The sequence below is a fragment of the Haliaeetus leucocephalus genome, unplaced genomic scaffold, assembly GCF_000737465.1.
Source record: "Haliaeetus leucocephalus isolate CR32 unplaced genomic scaffold, Haliaeetus_leucocephalus-4.0 Scaffold184, whole genome shotgun sequence".
In the NCBI taxonomy this organism is placed as follows: Eukaryota; Metazoa; Chordata; class Aves; order Accipitriformes; family Accipitridae; genus Haliaeetus; species Haliaeetus leucocephalus.
Genome location: NW_010972620.1, coordinates 120,917 through 136,742, shown reverse-complemented (window position 1 = coordinate 136,742; position 15,826 = coordinate 120,917). Strand labels below are relative to the sequence as shown.

Here is a 15,826-nt window from a genome sequence, read left to right as displayed (position 1 = left end):
GCCCGGCCCGGCCCGGCCCGTCGGGGAAGGCGCCTGGCTGATGCTTTCCCTTCCCTGCTTGGCTGGTGCTTGGGCGGGCAGGGCACCGTCCTGTCCCCTCGACGGCTCTGCCTTTGTGTCGCTCCTCCGTCGGAGCCGCTTCGTGCCGTTCCCTTCCCTCCTCCCTCCTCTCCTCCTTCCTCTTCGTTTTCCCTCGAGGCCGCCGCCTTGGTGTGGGGGCTCTCCCCGTGTTTCACCTCGGGGGCAGCGCATAGGAGGCCGTGGCATAATTGCCCTGGTGAAGCAGTCAGGGCTCTGTCACATCCCCAGAGGTAAGAGGATGATCTCACTACCCGTAATATTTTTTTTTTTTTTTCTTCTCCTCTCTTCTTCTCAACTTCGTTCTTTGAGCATGATGGGAAGGAGCGATCTTATCTGGGCAGAGCCCTGCAGTGATGATGGTGCCTGCGAGGGTGTCGGCTCCCCCAGCACCCCGCCTGCTCGGCTGCCAAGCCGGGCCTCTCTCGGTTTTGCTCGCCTTTCCTATTAGAAATCCTAAGCTGCAGCTTCAGGGAGAGCCGAGCGTGACTGGGACGGCTGACGTTTAGTGGCTGGTTTGGCTTCAGCTCTCGAAGGCGCTAGTTCTGAAGAGGGCTATTTTGGAAAGCTGTTGCCCGTGCTAGCAGTGCAAGCCTGCGCCTTTGAGGTGTATTCTAGCTTAGTTGTAACCTGGGCTGGTTATTTACCTAAAGCGTCTTTAAATGGTTAACTTGACTATAAATGAACGTTAAACTGTAACTGATATTGTCATATTTGCAGTTTTTAGCACATGTAAAATTCCAGATGGGCATTTGACATGCTACTAACTTAACACAGGCTTAAATGCTGTATGTATTATGCAATTCCCTTAGGTGTAACTAATGCATAACCTTCATAAAAGGCATTGTATTATTGCATAAAACGTTTGCAAAGTAACATCAAGAGGACCACAATTTCTCTTTGGGGAACAGGCTCCTGTTTTGAGGCCTTTTTTAAAAAAAACGTCTAATCACTAATCAAGGTACTGTGTTAGTTTATAAACAAGCAAAAAAGAACAGTTTATATTCAAGTGGGGAAACAGTTATTAATTTGTTAGGTGGAGCATTACGAATTAGGCATGAGCAAAACGGTGTTGCTTATCTGAGTAAAGCTGAGAGGGAGAGTTACTTTTTTTTTTTAGATTCTTAAGAGCTAGATCTCTCCATGCTTCACCTTCTTGCAAAAGCATAGTACTTTTAAAGAGACTACTAGACATCCCTGCATATAGTAAGCTGAATGGTATCAGCTTTTTTGTTGCCTTCTGACAAATTGCTTACTTTCCTAAAAGAGGCCATAATGTCTGTAAAGATAAATTTTCTGTTCTCTTCTCATTATCCAATCCCATATATGACACTGGAAGACAGAGCCATATTTGATCATACAGTTTGGGCCTGTGAGTTGCCAGGAATAGCTTCTCACTGTTGAATCCAGCAGGCTTTGGGGTTGTTTTGTTTGATTTGTCCAATTCTTTTTTATACTTGGGCTGTGCTCATTATGATGCAGCATAAACGCAGTCTTTACTGAGATGAAGCTGTGCATGGTAACTTTGGCTGTTTGCTCTATGATGAGTTACTCTGTCTTAATGAGTTTACTATACTGCACTTTCAAGGATGGGGTTTTTTAATACTTTTGATTTGAAAGTAGTTATGAAGTATGATGAAGTCTTGTATCAGTTTATTTCACAACTGAGTTACAAGTGCAACTTCAAAGCAAATTCAGTAGTCCTTGAGAAGGTCTATAAATCCAGTTATGTCTAAGAGACTTCTTCAAGTTTTGTCGCTTGTTCTCATGAGGCTTCATGTAAGATAAATTCACAGGCCGCTCACTGCATTCTATGAAGTTAACAGTGGGTTTGGAACAGTGAACTTGCCTTTTAGGTCCCTGCAGTCTTGTCTCCTGCTTCTGGTTGTTATTTTTACTTGACTTGACAGAGTCACACAGGTAATGATATGTAAAACTGTCAGAGAAGCGTAGAAGTGCTGTTTTCCTGTTTGTCACATGCGTAAGTGTTAAAAGTGGGCTGAAATCTCTCATGGTAGGGAGAGATTCTTAGCCGGGTTGATATATGGAAGAGAGCCTTTTAATTCAGGGATAAATAAGCACTGATGCTGCAGAAGGTGATAATTCAAGAGATGATACATGGGGGTTTTGTGTACCCTAGATATCACTGAATAGTAGACTGCTGGAGAAGAGCTTTGCATAAAAAGTAAAACTTTCCGTGACTCTCGTGGGTTTTTTTGCAGTATTAAACATTGAGATTTTATTTTGTTAGTGTAGAAAATTTAATTTCAAGTTAGTAGATTGCAGAGATGAAATCTATTTTCTTAAGGTATTTCTGTGTTTTATAACTACAGTTGGCCTTATGTTTCATTATATAGCTATGCATTTCAAGGGCAGAAATAAAGATGCACAGTAGGTCACTGAGAGCTATATTGCAGTGTTTAAATGTTTCAGAGGAGCAGATGCTTTGATATAAATTAGAGAATAGACAAAGAAGAACCAGCATATGAAGAAAATAGGAAGCATCTTAATGCTTTTCCTCCTCCTTCTCTGCCCCTGTATTTATTCTTCCTCGGGAGTAGTAACTGAGTGACAGAAGGCAGACAAACACATGGGGAATAAGGAAGGTGTGTATATGAGGAAAAGACCTGAATGCAGGAAAAGGCCTTGGTTTTTCCAGCTAGCTGTGGCTTATTTCAGAAGGCAAGAGAGCTATATCGGCAGAAATAATAAAGGCTGACTGTCTGACAGAGAGTTAGTGTAGAAGAGAGGAAGTGCAAAATTCAGTTTTTATTGACTGTAACATTAGAGAAAACTTGAGGATGTTACTGAAATGTGAACAGATCTCTACTTGTAATGCAGTCTCCAGTGTAGTGTTGGACATAGCCCAAAATGCCAGGCCTGCAAAATTCTTAATCTATTTTAGTAGATTTAGAATTCCATTGATGTCTCTATTACTAAATGTTCCTGGTTATTTAAGCTGACAGTTATCATAGTAAATGTAGTCCCTTCAAAATGCAGCAAACCAGGAGCATTGGGAAGTGAGTGCATGTTGTAAGTGAGAAGTTTCCTTGCATGCTGTGGTGTGCTCTTTCTTGTATCCAGCTGTAAGTCAGTGTTTGTCTAAACAATGACTTGTGATACAACAGCATGTATCTTTCTTGCAAGATGGTTTGGGATTTTTTGTTGGTTCCCCCCCCCCCGATAATTATGAACAATAGAAACATTCTTAGAAAATACTTACTGGGGTTTGGAGCCAAATAAACCTTTGTGCAGTTGTATAATTGCGTGAAAATACAGGATAGTAACTTACTTCAGCGCCAAACTATGGGAATTTAGGTAACCAGCTTTAGCATAAAACATTTTTACAAAGTGGAGCAAGTGCTGTAGATGTCACCAGGAGACAAACGACATAAGAAATACAACAGTCAGTACATGCATTCTTTTGGTTTTGAGCCTAAATGCAACAAGACATGGCTAGAAGCATTGCTCTCAATGCTTTATAAAATTAGGTAAGAAACATAAACATCAAAATTCTAGTGAGCTTATCTGACATACAGAAATAATGTAACTGCTTTAAAAAAATTGACTGCTGAAAAGGTCAGAGTAACAAGTATGGTTCAAGTTCAGGTTTTGAAGTTACACTGTAATGCATGGAATGACTGAGATGAATTGGAATGGGAGATACCGCTGACCTGTTTCAAAATTTTTTTCTACTGTTACACTGATCTCTCAAATTAGGACTTCGAAAATTTATAAGTCTAAGGTCATCTCGATACATGCTGTAGCCTAACTTTGAGAAACATTTAGATACATATTTGTATATGGCTCAATTTTATAAATAACACTTTCCTGTTAGTGCTAGGTAAAGCAGCAGGGTTTTGTTGCTGTTGAGGAAGGAAGCTTGGTTCATTGTCTCAGCACTAAGCAGCATTTTCTCCCTCCAGGGACTTGCAGAAGCATCTAGAACGTGTAGGTGTTTCTTTAATCTTGGAGAAGGAACTTATTAAGCTTTCTGTTGCAGAACTGTATGAGCCACTTACTTTTAACAGATGTTATCTGCATGAGTAGGGAGTTGCAGGTCTGGTAGACATTCGTGGCATTCAACAGTTTAAACAGTTTTCAGGTTTGAACATATGCCTTTGCCTTGAAAATCTGAATAGTTTCAGGTATTTTATGTAGAAGAAAGGTGGTTTGATGGTGAGGTTGCTTGCTCTGGGACTTGGGAAACAGGTTCAGCTCACTTGTGTTGCCAAAAGCTTCCTGTGTGGCCTGGGACAAGCTGCTTCTCTGTCCCTCTGTTCTCATACTGAAACTGCAGAGCAGTAGCAACTCGCTGCATCGCAGAAGTGTTAGAAGGATATGTCAGTCAGGTTTTGATGTGTTCAGGTGCAGTAGTAATGTGTGGCATATAACTCCGTTGTGCTAGGAGGAAGAGGTTGAAGAGACTGCTAGGGGTAAGCTCCAGGCAGACAGAGTAAAAACAGAAAAAAAAAAAGGGGGGGGGGGGGGGGAGTTCTGACTGGAAATCTCTTGGATCAGTTAAAAACAGAGAAAGCAAGTCCTTAAAACTTTAAGGAGCACTGCATTGCTTTGTTTGTTTAACAAAGTATATAAAAAAAATAATGCTTAAAATACCTGAATGAACCAGGCAAATCTTTTTTCTATTATGATTCTGCCACACGGGGAACAGCAGCAAAGCTGTCTCTGTTCCTCTGTCGACTGTTCTCTTCTTTGGAAAGTGCTTTTAATTCTAGCTAACCATTACATCCAAATGTTTTAGCTGTCAATTTTGTTCATTTGTTCTGCTGGCATGATAGGCAGAATCTCTTAAATTCAGTCCAATTTACTGACTTTCCATGTGAAAGAGGTTGAGAAGATAGCTTCTCTGCCCCCCCACTCCTCCAAGGGGGAAAAGAATTTGCAGTCACCTCTGGAGAGCACTGTATTCAGTAACTTTATAGAGCTAAAAGTATTTTGGATTTAAAATCCTTCTGGTGGAAATACAAGATGGCATTGCCATTGCTATAAACTGAAAATATAGACTAGACAGCAATTATCAAGCTTTGCAAACATGTTTTCATTGTTGAGAGTCAACACTCCCAGGAACAGTCTCTCTATACTGACAGATAGGCGATAAATTCATTAGTTTAATATGTAATTGTTTTGATGTGTATGCTCTCCATGGGTGCTTTGGTACCCACCACATTTACATCCCATGTCCAAGAAAATATGTTTGAACTTGTTCAGGCTAGTGACTTAATTACGTGTTCTTCTGTTAAGCGCTAAAACAGTTACATGTCAGGTTTGTTGTAAGACTGAGCAGTCCTCTTAAAACTGCACTTCAAAAGATGTTGTTAAATATATTGGTTAACTCTTTAGGGAGGCTTATAATAACAAATGGAAACTTAGGCTGTACTCATAATTAATCTGGCAAGTTATTTCCATAGCTGGTAGACTCAGTGCCTGTATGTGCACTGGTGCTGCAAAGTTAGGTAGCAGTGCTTAAAGGATGTTCTTGCTTCAGAAGTGTTCCTGCTTATTCAGGACTTCAGGCTTTGGTTATTTATTTTTTTTTCTCATTAATCTTTTTTTTTCTCTTCCTTAAATGGGGTTCACTGTAGGTGCTGTGTTTTATTTATATTGTCTTGCTAATTTGTGCTGGTGGCCTGATTTTTGGGTGGAGGAGCAGGATTTCTTAGGGAGATCCATTTGCTCCCTTCTTGGGGGAAGGCTGCAGTACAGTATGTTGAAAACCAGTGTGTTGCATACTCATGGTAAGTTCAGGATTTCCAGGCATGTTGTTGCACATACACAGGATTTGTGATTCTTCTGGAGTATTTCCGTCTTGCTGTGTATAGGTCAGGCAGCAATCCTGCAAAGTGCCAGGAGCCTGATGACTTCCTGGTAGTATTGGGATTACTCTGTAGGTGGAGCATTGTTATTCTCCATATGCATCGTAATTTATGCTTGGAGAAACACCAGTGTCAATGCAGAACAACAGCTGTGCAGTAAACTGGTATTTTTGTCACTGCACAAATAAGAAGAAAGGTAAGGAAGAAGGTCAGCAACCACACATGGGCTGTACCGGGTGTGAGGACAATTTGTTGGGCTCACAGCTTGCTTCCAAGGAGCAAGACTGCTGGAAATAAATTGTGAGAGAAGTTATAGTGAAGTATGCTTCAAGTGAAGTTTTAGTGTGGTGGCACTATTCTACAAAACCTATCATTGCAGATAAGCTTTTACCTTTATGGGGTTTCTTTCTGTGTCAGGTGAGACTTTTATTATATATAGCAGAGTGGGATTTCATTTTCTTAATTTAAGAAGTATAAAAAAGCAGAGCAGGGTGAGGTAATGACCTGAAAACCTTGCCATTTCATGGGAGCTTAATTTTCTCCTGCTTTGTTTTTTCCTCCTTAATTTTTTCACCATGGTAAACAGGAGCTGGCATGTGTTCTGTAAATGAGTATTGGGTCACTTACATGAAACAGACAAAGCCTGATTCTTCCTAAAGAACTTTCACTAAACTTGCATTTACTGATAAGCTCTGAGATTAGTCCTAATTTCTCTGTGAATCCTTATGTAGTACTAACATGATTGATAAGCAAGCTGGATTCTGGAGGAGATACCTAGTCTTCACAGTAGCGGGAATTTTGGCCCACGTAGTGGCTTATGCAATGAACTGAACATGGTGTGCACCATCAAGTCCCACAGTATTAAAATAACAGTGAGGTGAAATCTTAATGGCAACAATTTTACCTTCCCAAAGTATTAATGTTGATGAACTGTTGCATTTTTTTTATTCTGCATTGAATTTGCTAAATTAGATCTATAAAAATCAAATTTGATAATCAGTTACTTGCTTTGGTTTCATTAAATCCTTTTATTTTTAAAAAAGGTCAAACCAAGTATTCACCTGATAGTGTTCTTTTCATTATTTGATACTTCAAATGAATTGAAAAATCAGTTACTTGCAGTCCTTGTTAGACTCCACAGTTTGGTTACGAGCATTCAAAAATATGCTTGCTTGCTATGTTCTGAGCTCACTGTAGAGAAAATTGTTAAATGTTGTCTTAAGTTTGTGTTCAGATGACCTGTAATATGCTGTGCTACTAGTAGACATATGTAATGTGAAATCACAGTTCACAGCTATTCAGAGCTGGCTTTAGTGTGTCTGATATATGTACAGTTTAATGGAATTAATCTCAGTATGATATTCTTGCATTTACATTTGGAACTTGCCTTTGGAACTATATGTAAAATGTAATCTTTTACTATTGCAATGCTCTCTTAGGTTTCCCTCTGTTTGGCTTCTACCCAATGTTTTCAGCACAATGTCTTGGTGCTACTGAGGCAGATTTTTTTTTTTAAGTAGTACTTTCAAAATTACTTTAACACACTCTTGTACCTGCTGCTATTTTTTTAACAATGTAAAGAGTACCCTGTGAAAACTGAAGAAGGTATTTTCAACTTGTTAATTTCATAACCAGTTGGCCTTTTGATTTTTTTTGTGTACTTCACAGGTAGAAGGTCTATGTTTGTTTGTGCTGGTGAGTTTGTACCCAGCATTCACAGTGAAAATCAGCAACAGTGGCTCAAAAATGGCAAACTTTTTTTTTTTAACCAGCCTCATCTTCTTTTTGCATTGAACTTCCTCAAGTAAAATAAGTTTCATCAGGATTTGTAGGTTGATGGAGATAGTCTTTGTGTTTCAAAGTCATTGGGATGCTTTTGAGACTCCTGCCCTTTCATATTTGAAGACAAGTTTGGGTTGAATTTGAAATAGCTGGCAGTGTGTGGAATTTGAGTTCTCAGAGTGGTTGGCCTAGATTAAACTGGTACTGGTAATGGAAATTAAACTTTTTTTTTACTGATAAGTAACTAGTAATAATAAGCAATCCTAATAAGTAATGTGCTTACACACTGCTTAATTTTTAATTTGGTTTAGTTCTCATGAATGGAACAATTTCTATAGACTAATCATGTAAGCATTTTCGAGAACAAGGACTTAATTTGTCATGTTTGGAGTTTTACATGCAGCATGCACTTACAGTTTTGAAAAGGCCTGTAATAACATTAAAAATAACAGTAAATAATAATCAACTCTGAACCTGCATTATTAAGCATTTTAACTAGTCTGTAACTGAAATTAATAAGCTTTTAAAAATTCGTTTTGAGGATTGTATGAGATAAGTCAAAGTAAATTAATGTAACTATATTTTGTTTTCCTCTGTTGTACTCATCTCTGGTTATATCTCATTTTGAGTAACTTTTTATTACTTAGACTTAATATGAAGTGATGAAAACTGTACTTCTGACTGTTGTGAAAACTTTGTGTTATTGAACATATTCTTTCATTGTCTTTTAACTTTGTTATTTTACTTTATTGCTTTCTAGGCTAGTCATCACTCATAAGTTATTAATAGATAAATTTCAAGAGTGTCTTTTAGAATGGCCTCACTGCACAGGATGCTTCCTTCTATTTGCGTTAGCTCAGTGCATTTAGAAGGACAATTAAAATACTTGTTTTAGCTAGGCAAAAACCATTAATAGGTGAAGTTTTTTGTTTTGGCTGTCTTAAGAGATTGGTGATAGAGAGGGATTTTGCATCTTGTTTTCATCATATCCCTCATTTCATCATATCCCAAAGCTTTTGGCTGCTATTGTAGATACCTAAAAATGGAGGAAAGTAGTTAGATTAAGAGCATGAAACATCACTTACAGAAATTCCTGCAAAAGTCTTTAAGGAAGTACCAGTCTGTTCCATCGGGAAACTTGGAGATCAGTATTTGAAATAGGCCAGTGCACAATGGATTCAGATAACTTTGGAACATTTTCCTCAGAATTCCAATCTTCCCCTAAAACATATGGAATTTTTTACCTAGACAAAGGTAACTTTACTGCAGTTTAGCCTAAAGATGAAGAGCTTGTGCATGGATTGATGTTGTTGTCTGTGGTGAATGATTGCGGCTTTCTGGCAAGCAGTGTGTCTGGAGTTGGGAGGCAGACCAAAATGGCAGTGAAAAACCTTAACTGCCAGCGTAGTAGGGAGGGAGGCAGTGGTCTGTGTTCATTAACTGCATGCATCTTTTGTGGTTAACTTCATCTCAGTTGTTTCTCACTTCAGTTTGAGCCAACTGTTTCTCACTGGCATATTATTATACCAAGGGGTATAATTGGGGTGTTGCAGGTTTTACTGGATTCAATCTGTACTGAAAGAAGGTATATCAAACTGTATGCTTTGCTGCTTTTCAGTTGTAAAATGTATATTTTAATAAATGTTTGTTATATGTGGATGTTGAAAGCACTCGGGATTAATGCTGTATCATTTAAGTAGTAGATAGTATGGAGTAAAATTATAGTCACTTGACTTGCTGAGGTACACTGGAAAAGAAGGGAACAGTTGGCTTATCCTGATTTAACAAGTATTCCTGCAAAACAGCAGATCAGATGTGTTTTGAAGACAGAATGATGACTGAGTAAGACTTAAGTGCAAGATAAGACTGCTGGTTTTGTTAGATGATTCATCACTGCAAACGATGATTCTTCTATATTGTGGCCTGGTTGGAAGTTGCATTAGATACTGGGGGTGGGATGTATTGTTTGATTTGCCTCATAGTTTGATCAGGGGTAGGAGAGGTCAATGCTGCTGGTACTTATTCCATTTTTTTTTTTAATTTTGAATATTAACTTCTTATGCTTAGGAGTTCTCTTCCAGGTGAATACTGGCCTTTTGCAACTGCTTTTTCCTTCTTCTTGACCACTTTAGAGAAGGAATCTAAATTTAGGGGCCAGCATGTCCTGGAGACTTCCAGTTCACATTTGTAGGTGTAGTTAAAATGCTGATAATAGTTTCATACGCTTCTAGCAAATCAAAGTTGTGACTTCTCTGTTTAACAAAGTGTACAATGTCTGTTGTGCCCTCCAGAACAAAAACGAATCATTGAAGGATCTTTGGGGAATAGAAAAGCTCAGCGTGTCATTTCAAAACAGTCAATCCTAAATTACCTTTGGTTGTCATCAGAATTGTACCCAAGTCATCTCTCCAGCTCCTGGATTAGTGTTTTTCCTGCCATGTTTTGGGTGCTTAGGAAATTGTGGCTTTAAGGGGTTTGTGAAAGATGAGCAGAGGCGTTGTCTTTCAGTTTAAATTATCTATACAGCGTTGGGCCTCTGCTGGAAGGTTTTCAAGGGGTTGAAAATAAAGAAGTTTGAACAACTGTCCAGGAGGATTGATGTGACTTGTTTTCAGAGGTTGTTCTGAGCTGGTTGTCTCAGGGTTGGGTCCCTGCCCCCTGCCTTTTTTGTCCTGGATGTATGCAAGAAGGAAAGCTTTCATTGCTGTGTTCGTCAAGGTATAAGCAGGGCAGTCTGAACTCATCCCTTACCCTTGGGAGTCAGTAAATGGAGTAAATGGCCAGTAAGAGAGATGACCAACTGGAGAGTAGCTGATTTACAGCAGGAAGCTGATAGTAATTGCCTAGGCAAAAGCCAAGAGCACTCAATAATTAAGCTGTCCCTGGAACTGCGGGGAGGACTTGAGATTGCTGGGGATGCTTTCCTTCCCTTTGCGGTGATGGAGCTAGTGTAAATAGTAGAGCTTAAAAAGGGAGGTGGGGAGGAGGGATGGGCATGACTCATGGCATCATTTTGTATTTATCAAGTGTAGTTTTACAAATGTTGTTCATCATTTCATAGAGATGACTAAGTAGGTAATGTATGTTTCTTAATCTTTTTAGCTAATAGAAAAAGAACCCCAAAGTCATCTCTGGTGGTAAATTAAATCCAAAGTTCAAAATGTCCATACAGTAATAGAGCATGAAGTAGAAGTGTTACTCTAAATTAAAGAAATAAAAATAATAATAAAATTATACACCAAGCTGGGGGAAAACACACGTAAAGTAAAGCTAAAAGTTATTAAGGAGCAGTCCTCCTCTTGCTGTATTTCTTAATCAAGCTTTCACGTGGATAGTGCAAAGCCTATTGCATGGTCACTTATTCATACGAAGTTCTACTTTCTCTAGTAAGCTAGCGGTCCATGGTTTATGCCTACTTGTGGAAATCAAGTGTTAGTTGTCAAAGGAGAGATTGGGCCGTAGAAGCGTTACCTTGCATGCCACTTTAATAGTCTTGTATGTACTTTGTACTTGAAGATACGGAGGCTGCAACCAAACTGTAAAGGAGGTGAACTCAAGAACAGGTGCTGGTGTGAAACTAAAAATAGAAATTAATGTAGGAGCATTTAAGTAGTCTGATGTAAATGGTGAAAACGAGATGCTTGTGTGTCTCTGCAGGTTCTAGTTGTGCAGTCATGCATTTACAGTTATAGACTGGGAGAAGGTGATCTGTGATTCTTATTTATAGCTGTGCCCAGCAGGCCAGGCAGCCTTCAGTTTGTGATACAAATGTTGAGGATTGTTAGTATATGGTGTACCCCAGAGGAAAAGAGCAGTGAGAGAGGAAATCTGAGAGAAGCTGGGCTGATGAGGTATGTACCTACTTAAATTAGTACACCGCCACCGGAAAGAGGGATGTAAGACTTCAAAAATAAGTGAGACCTCCTATTTGGATTATAACACAACCCTCCAAGGAGGAATTTTAAGGAGCTGAGAGTTTTCTGAATTCTTACATATGAATGTCAATATATACCACAAAATGGGTTTTCAAAAATATTTTAGCTTCTAGTGGATTATGGCGAGAACCAAGAGGAAATGGGCCACAGGGATATTTTTTCTGAAGTAGCACTATGTCATTGACCCATGTCTCCTCCCTCCCCTGCCCACCCCCACTCTGGGGAGGCAAGGCAAACTAAAATGAAGTTGTATGTAATCTGGTACAGGTTTGATGCCTTCAGCTTTTCTCTCTAAGAACTCATGATCTTTTTATAATACTTGATTCTAAAAGTGGGCAGAAGAGTTATTACACTGTCTTGTACTGCAGATTCTGCTGCAGAAAATAACTAAGTGTGCATGTAATAAGAGCTGTAAAACATACACAGACTTGGAGATCTTTATTTTATAATTGCCTGAAATAATAATTTCATGAAAAAAATAAATCCTATCTATGTAAGACAGGATTGTATTCTGAAGACACTTCTAAGTTGAAATTCTGGTGAATTGTTAGGCTGGTGGTCTTCCAGCCAGATTTCCTACACTGAGGAATTAATGTTGGAGTTCTGCAATTCCTTTTATGAACCTTTAGAAGTAATGTGGTAATTCCGTTGTCGGTGCTTTTTTTGGTCTGTCTGGAGTTGCCAGGAAGGGTGTCATAGCAGTGGTTTTGTCATGTGTGTTCAGTTGCTTTAGTAACTGGAGGAAAGGCACAAATTGATTATTTTTTTAATGTGCATTACAAATTGTGGTTCGTTAATGAATGCTGAATAGAATTGGTATTAATTTACAGTGGAATCTTGCCAAGGTGTAATGTGGTGGAAGCAGACTTTTAAAACTGGAAAACAATTGCATGATTTTATGTTCGATTTCAATTTTATAATAAAGTTAGAGGGTTTTTTTTATCTCTTATTTTTTAAAAGTATTAGTCTGGTAGATGTCAGTAATCCCGTGAGGAATTTTGAACTAATCTGAAGAAAAGAGCAGCTATACAACTTCAGTTTTTAAATTAATGATAGTTTATGCTGTATTTTCATCAGAAGACAAAGGAACTGCAAATAGTATCATTTTGTAGGCTAGAAATTAGCTAGTAGTACTTAGAAATAGAAAATCTGTATGAATTTAGGGGTTTTTTGCCTGTGAAAATTGGTTTATTGACAAATAAGAGAAAGCTTCTGAATTTTGTCTTTTGCCCTGGGAAAAAAAGAAGTATTGGAGTGGTTCAACTTTAGCTGATTGTATGCTCATAATGGAGCATTATGAGTATCCTCCTTTCATTTTTCTTTGAAACATGGCTTCTCCTATAGGGGAAAAGTGCTTTGAAAATTCAGTTGGTTTTATGCAAGGATTCTTTATCAATTTGTACCTTGTTTCAAAAACAAGTTTTCCTTGTTTCATGTTCTTCACATCTGCAGAGAACACAGCTTAAGCCTGCTCACACAGGAAACCAGCCATCAATATTTGCTTTTTTTAGGCACAAGGCTTTTCTGGGCTTCATAAACTGTTGATATTAAGCTGAAATGGTGTCCCTGAAGTGCTGTATATTTTGTTGAGGGACCACCTGGGACAACTTAGGGCAATACTGCTAAATGACAATTTTTATATTCATTTAAATGAAAACAATGTGTGATGCCAAGTTTTGCCAGCTTAGAGGTATAATTTAGAGAACAGCTACCCTTAAGTTTGCCCTTAGCTACAGATGTGTTTATAGTGAGATGTTGCTTCAGTGTAAAGTGATCACAAGAGCCAGCATGTGAATTACAGATGAATGTTCGTTATGATTATGACATTTTCTTAAGAGTGCTCAAGTGTTTGTTTTTGCTGTTACTTATAACTATATCTTGGTTACAGAACTTGTCTTAGATTTGTTATATTTAAATTGTGAGGAACATACCAATAAAATTTAGATTATCTTAGTAAATTTTGTTACTTTTTTGAAGAACAAACCTATGCCTTTGAAGATTTAAACCATTGTTGCATACCTTAATTATGGAGACTTTTTTACCTTTTGGAGGTAGAAAGAAAAGCAAATCAGTCAAGCGCTTAATGGAAGGCTTATATACATATAATGTCCTTGTAGCTATTTAGAAAATGTCTTGCATCTCAAACAAAAGTGTGTTCACTTTTCTCCGCAAAAATGCATCTAACTTTAGAATTTAATAGCTTATATTACAAAAATCAAACCACTAACATTTTTAATAGTCCGTCATCACTATGATATTGCAATCTCTTCAACTTTTTGCAAATACTACTGAACTGAGATTGTTAGATCTGGTCCCTGATGCCAAACTTAATGTATCATCAGACTTGAGTTCACACCAGAGGATTAGCTTGGTGTTGGGCACAAAAAGGGTTAGTTATTTTGCAGATTGAGTTAAATGACTTAAAACTGTTTACTAGAAATTCTTCTAGTATGGTATGAAAATCGTGATAGAAGATTTAAAAAAAATTGTTTCTGAAACTGGTTGAAGCAAAATTTGACTAGTATTCTAATTAGTCATATAAAATGACAACTGTAAATACAAGCATATATCTACATGTTTATCTGATCCCCCCCCCAATAAATGTATACTTATGTGTATATCTGATTCCCCAAAATAAATACTTTAAAATGTACTTAACCATATGTCATGTTTTGCTGTGGTATTTGCTAAAATAGCTAGGTACAGATAGTTACCAGGTGTCTGCCTCATTGTGTGTGTATATAACTATATTTAAAACAAATAACTTTAAGCAAGGAAATAGTAAAGGTAAACAATTTCAAGAAATATTAAAAAGAAACTTCCGTACTACACAGGGAAAGCTGGCAGATGTCACAAAAAATATAAAGTGCTTAAACCTTCTGTGCCTCATGTTAATATTTTTGGATATGTACTATTTCTGAGTTTTGTAACAAAATGTAAATAAGACTGAATTGTTTCTTTCGTGCTCTGGGAAAGATTAGCATCGACCTGATTTTTATCATATTTAAATGTTGGGTTTTTGCCATTTTTAGATGAGTATGCAAATTTATCTTTGGTCTTACGAGGCTGGCTCCTAAGGTAAAACGACTGTCCCATAAAATAAAAGGAAGTAAAAAAAATGATGCAATAGTCTGCGGTAAGACAGAGCCATAAAAGGTGAAGCAGGCAAAATGGAAATAGGTGGTCAGCAGTACAGATTTTTATTTATTTAAGCAAAACAAAAAAAATACAAAAAAACCAAACCCAAAATAAAAAAAAGCCTACCACCCTCAAACTTAGTACCATGTGCATGAGGATTTCAGTTTTGCACTAGCAAGTGTGTTCACATCTGTTGCTGCACATACAACTTCATTTTGACTACTTAATTTATAAGGATGAAAAGATGTCTGTTCTTAGACATTGTTAGACATGAAGTTCTTTTTGTAGGAGAAAAGAAAAAAGTGAACAGTGTTTCTAAAAGCCTTTTTGTTGTATTTGCCTAAGCAAAATATGAAAAATCACATTGGACAGTAGAGCTGCTGACAAAGGTCCTTTCTTGACCATGAAAGGCAATGTCAAAGAAGGAAGTGTAAACCTAGCATTATCTCAACTTCGTGCAAGTTGTGAAGAAGAATCTTTGATTATTCTTTCGTGATCCTGTAAAAGCTAGTCTTAATGTTCATCTGCTATTTACTACTTGTATCTTTGCACTTAGAGTATTAGATACCCTAAGTATATGCTTTAAAGAAGTAAGAAAGACCTATCTAAAAATTCAGTGCTGATAGTGGGAGGGGAAACAGCTACGCTTCACTTACTCTTCTGCAGAAACTTCTTTAAGCTATTAGTTGAAACTGCTCAAAATGTCATGGGTAGGCACAGAACAGTCTTAAAATTAGTAACAAGGAACTTTGCTTAACTTCAGTGCTTTTTGTTCTGCAGTGTGATGTTCAGGGTCAGAAATGCCTTATGTGGATCGTCAGAATCGCATTTGTGGTTTCCTAGATATTGAAGAAAATGAGAATAGTGGGAAATTTCTGCGGCGGTACTTCATTCTGGACACACGAGAAGACAGTCTGGTGTGGTACATGGATAACCCACAGGTGAGATGTCCTTGGTAATAGTTTCCTGGCTTCTATCAATTTCCACTTTTTCAGATTTTTTTAAACAAATTTACTTAAGAGAAATGGGATTTAGTATTAGTTTCCGGACCTGGAAGCT

General features: G+C 37.8%; 1 protein-coding gene across 3 annotated transcripts in view; it reads left to right on the top strand.

Annotated features, from left to right (window-relative positions):
- Positions 1-208: 208 nt before the first annotated feature.
- PLEKHA1 (pleckstrin homology domain containing, family A (phosphoinositide binding specific) member 1) overlaps positions 209-15,826 on the top strand; it is a 40,654-nt gene continuing 25,036 nt past the window's right edge. The window contains exons 1-2 of one of the 3 annotated variants that reach the window (XM_010564655.1): positions 209-311; positions 15,548-15,708. In XM_010564655.1, the coding sequence (XP_010562957.1) occupies positions 15,568-15,708 (141 nt within the window). In that variant the 5' untranslated portion in view covers positions 209-311; positions 15,548-15,567. Of the gene's footprint in view, positions 312-5,802; positions 5,835-13,170; positions 13,251-15,546; positions 15,709-15,826 lie in introns of those variants that run through there. The other 2 variants (XM_010564657.1, XM_010564656.1) reach the window with 2 other exon arrangements.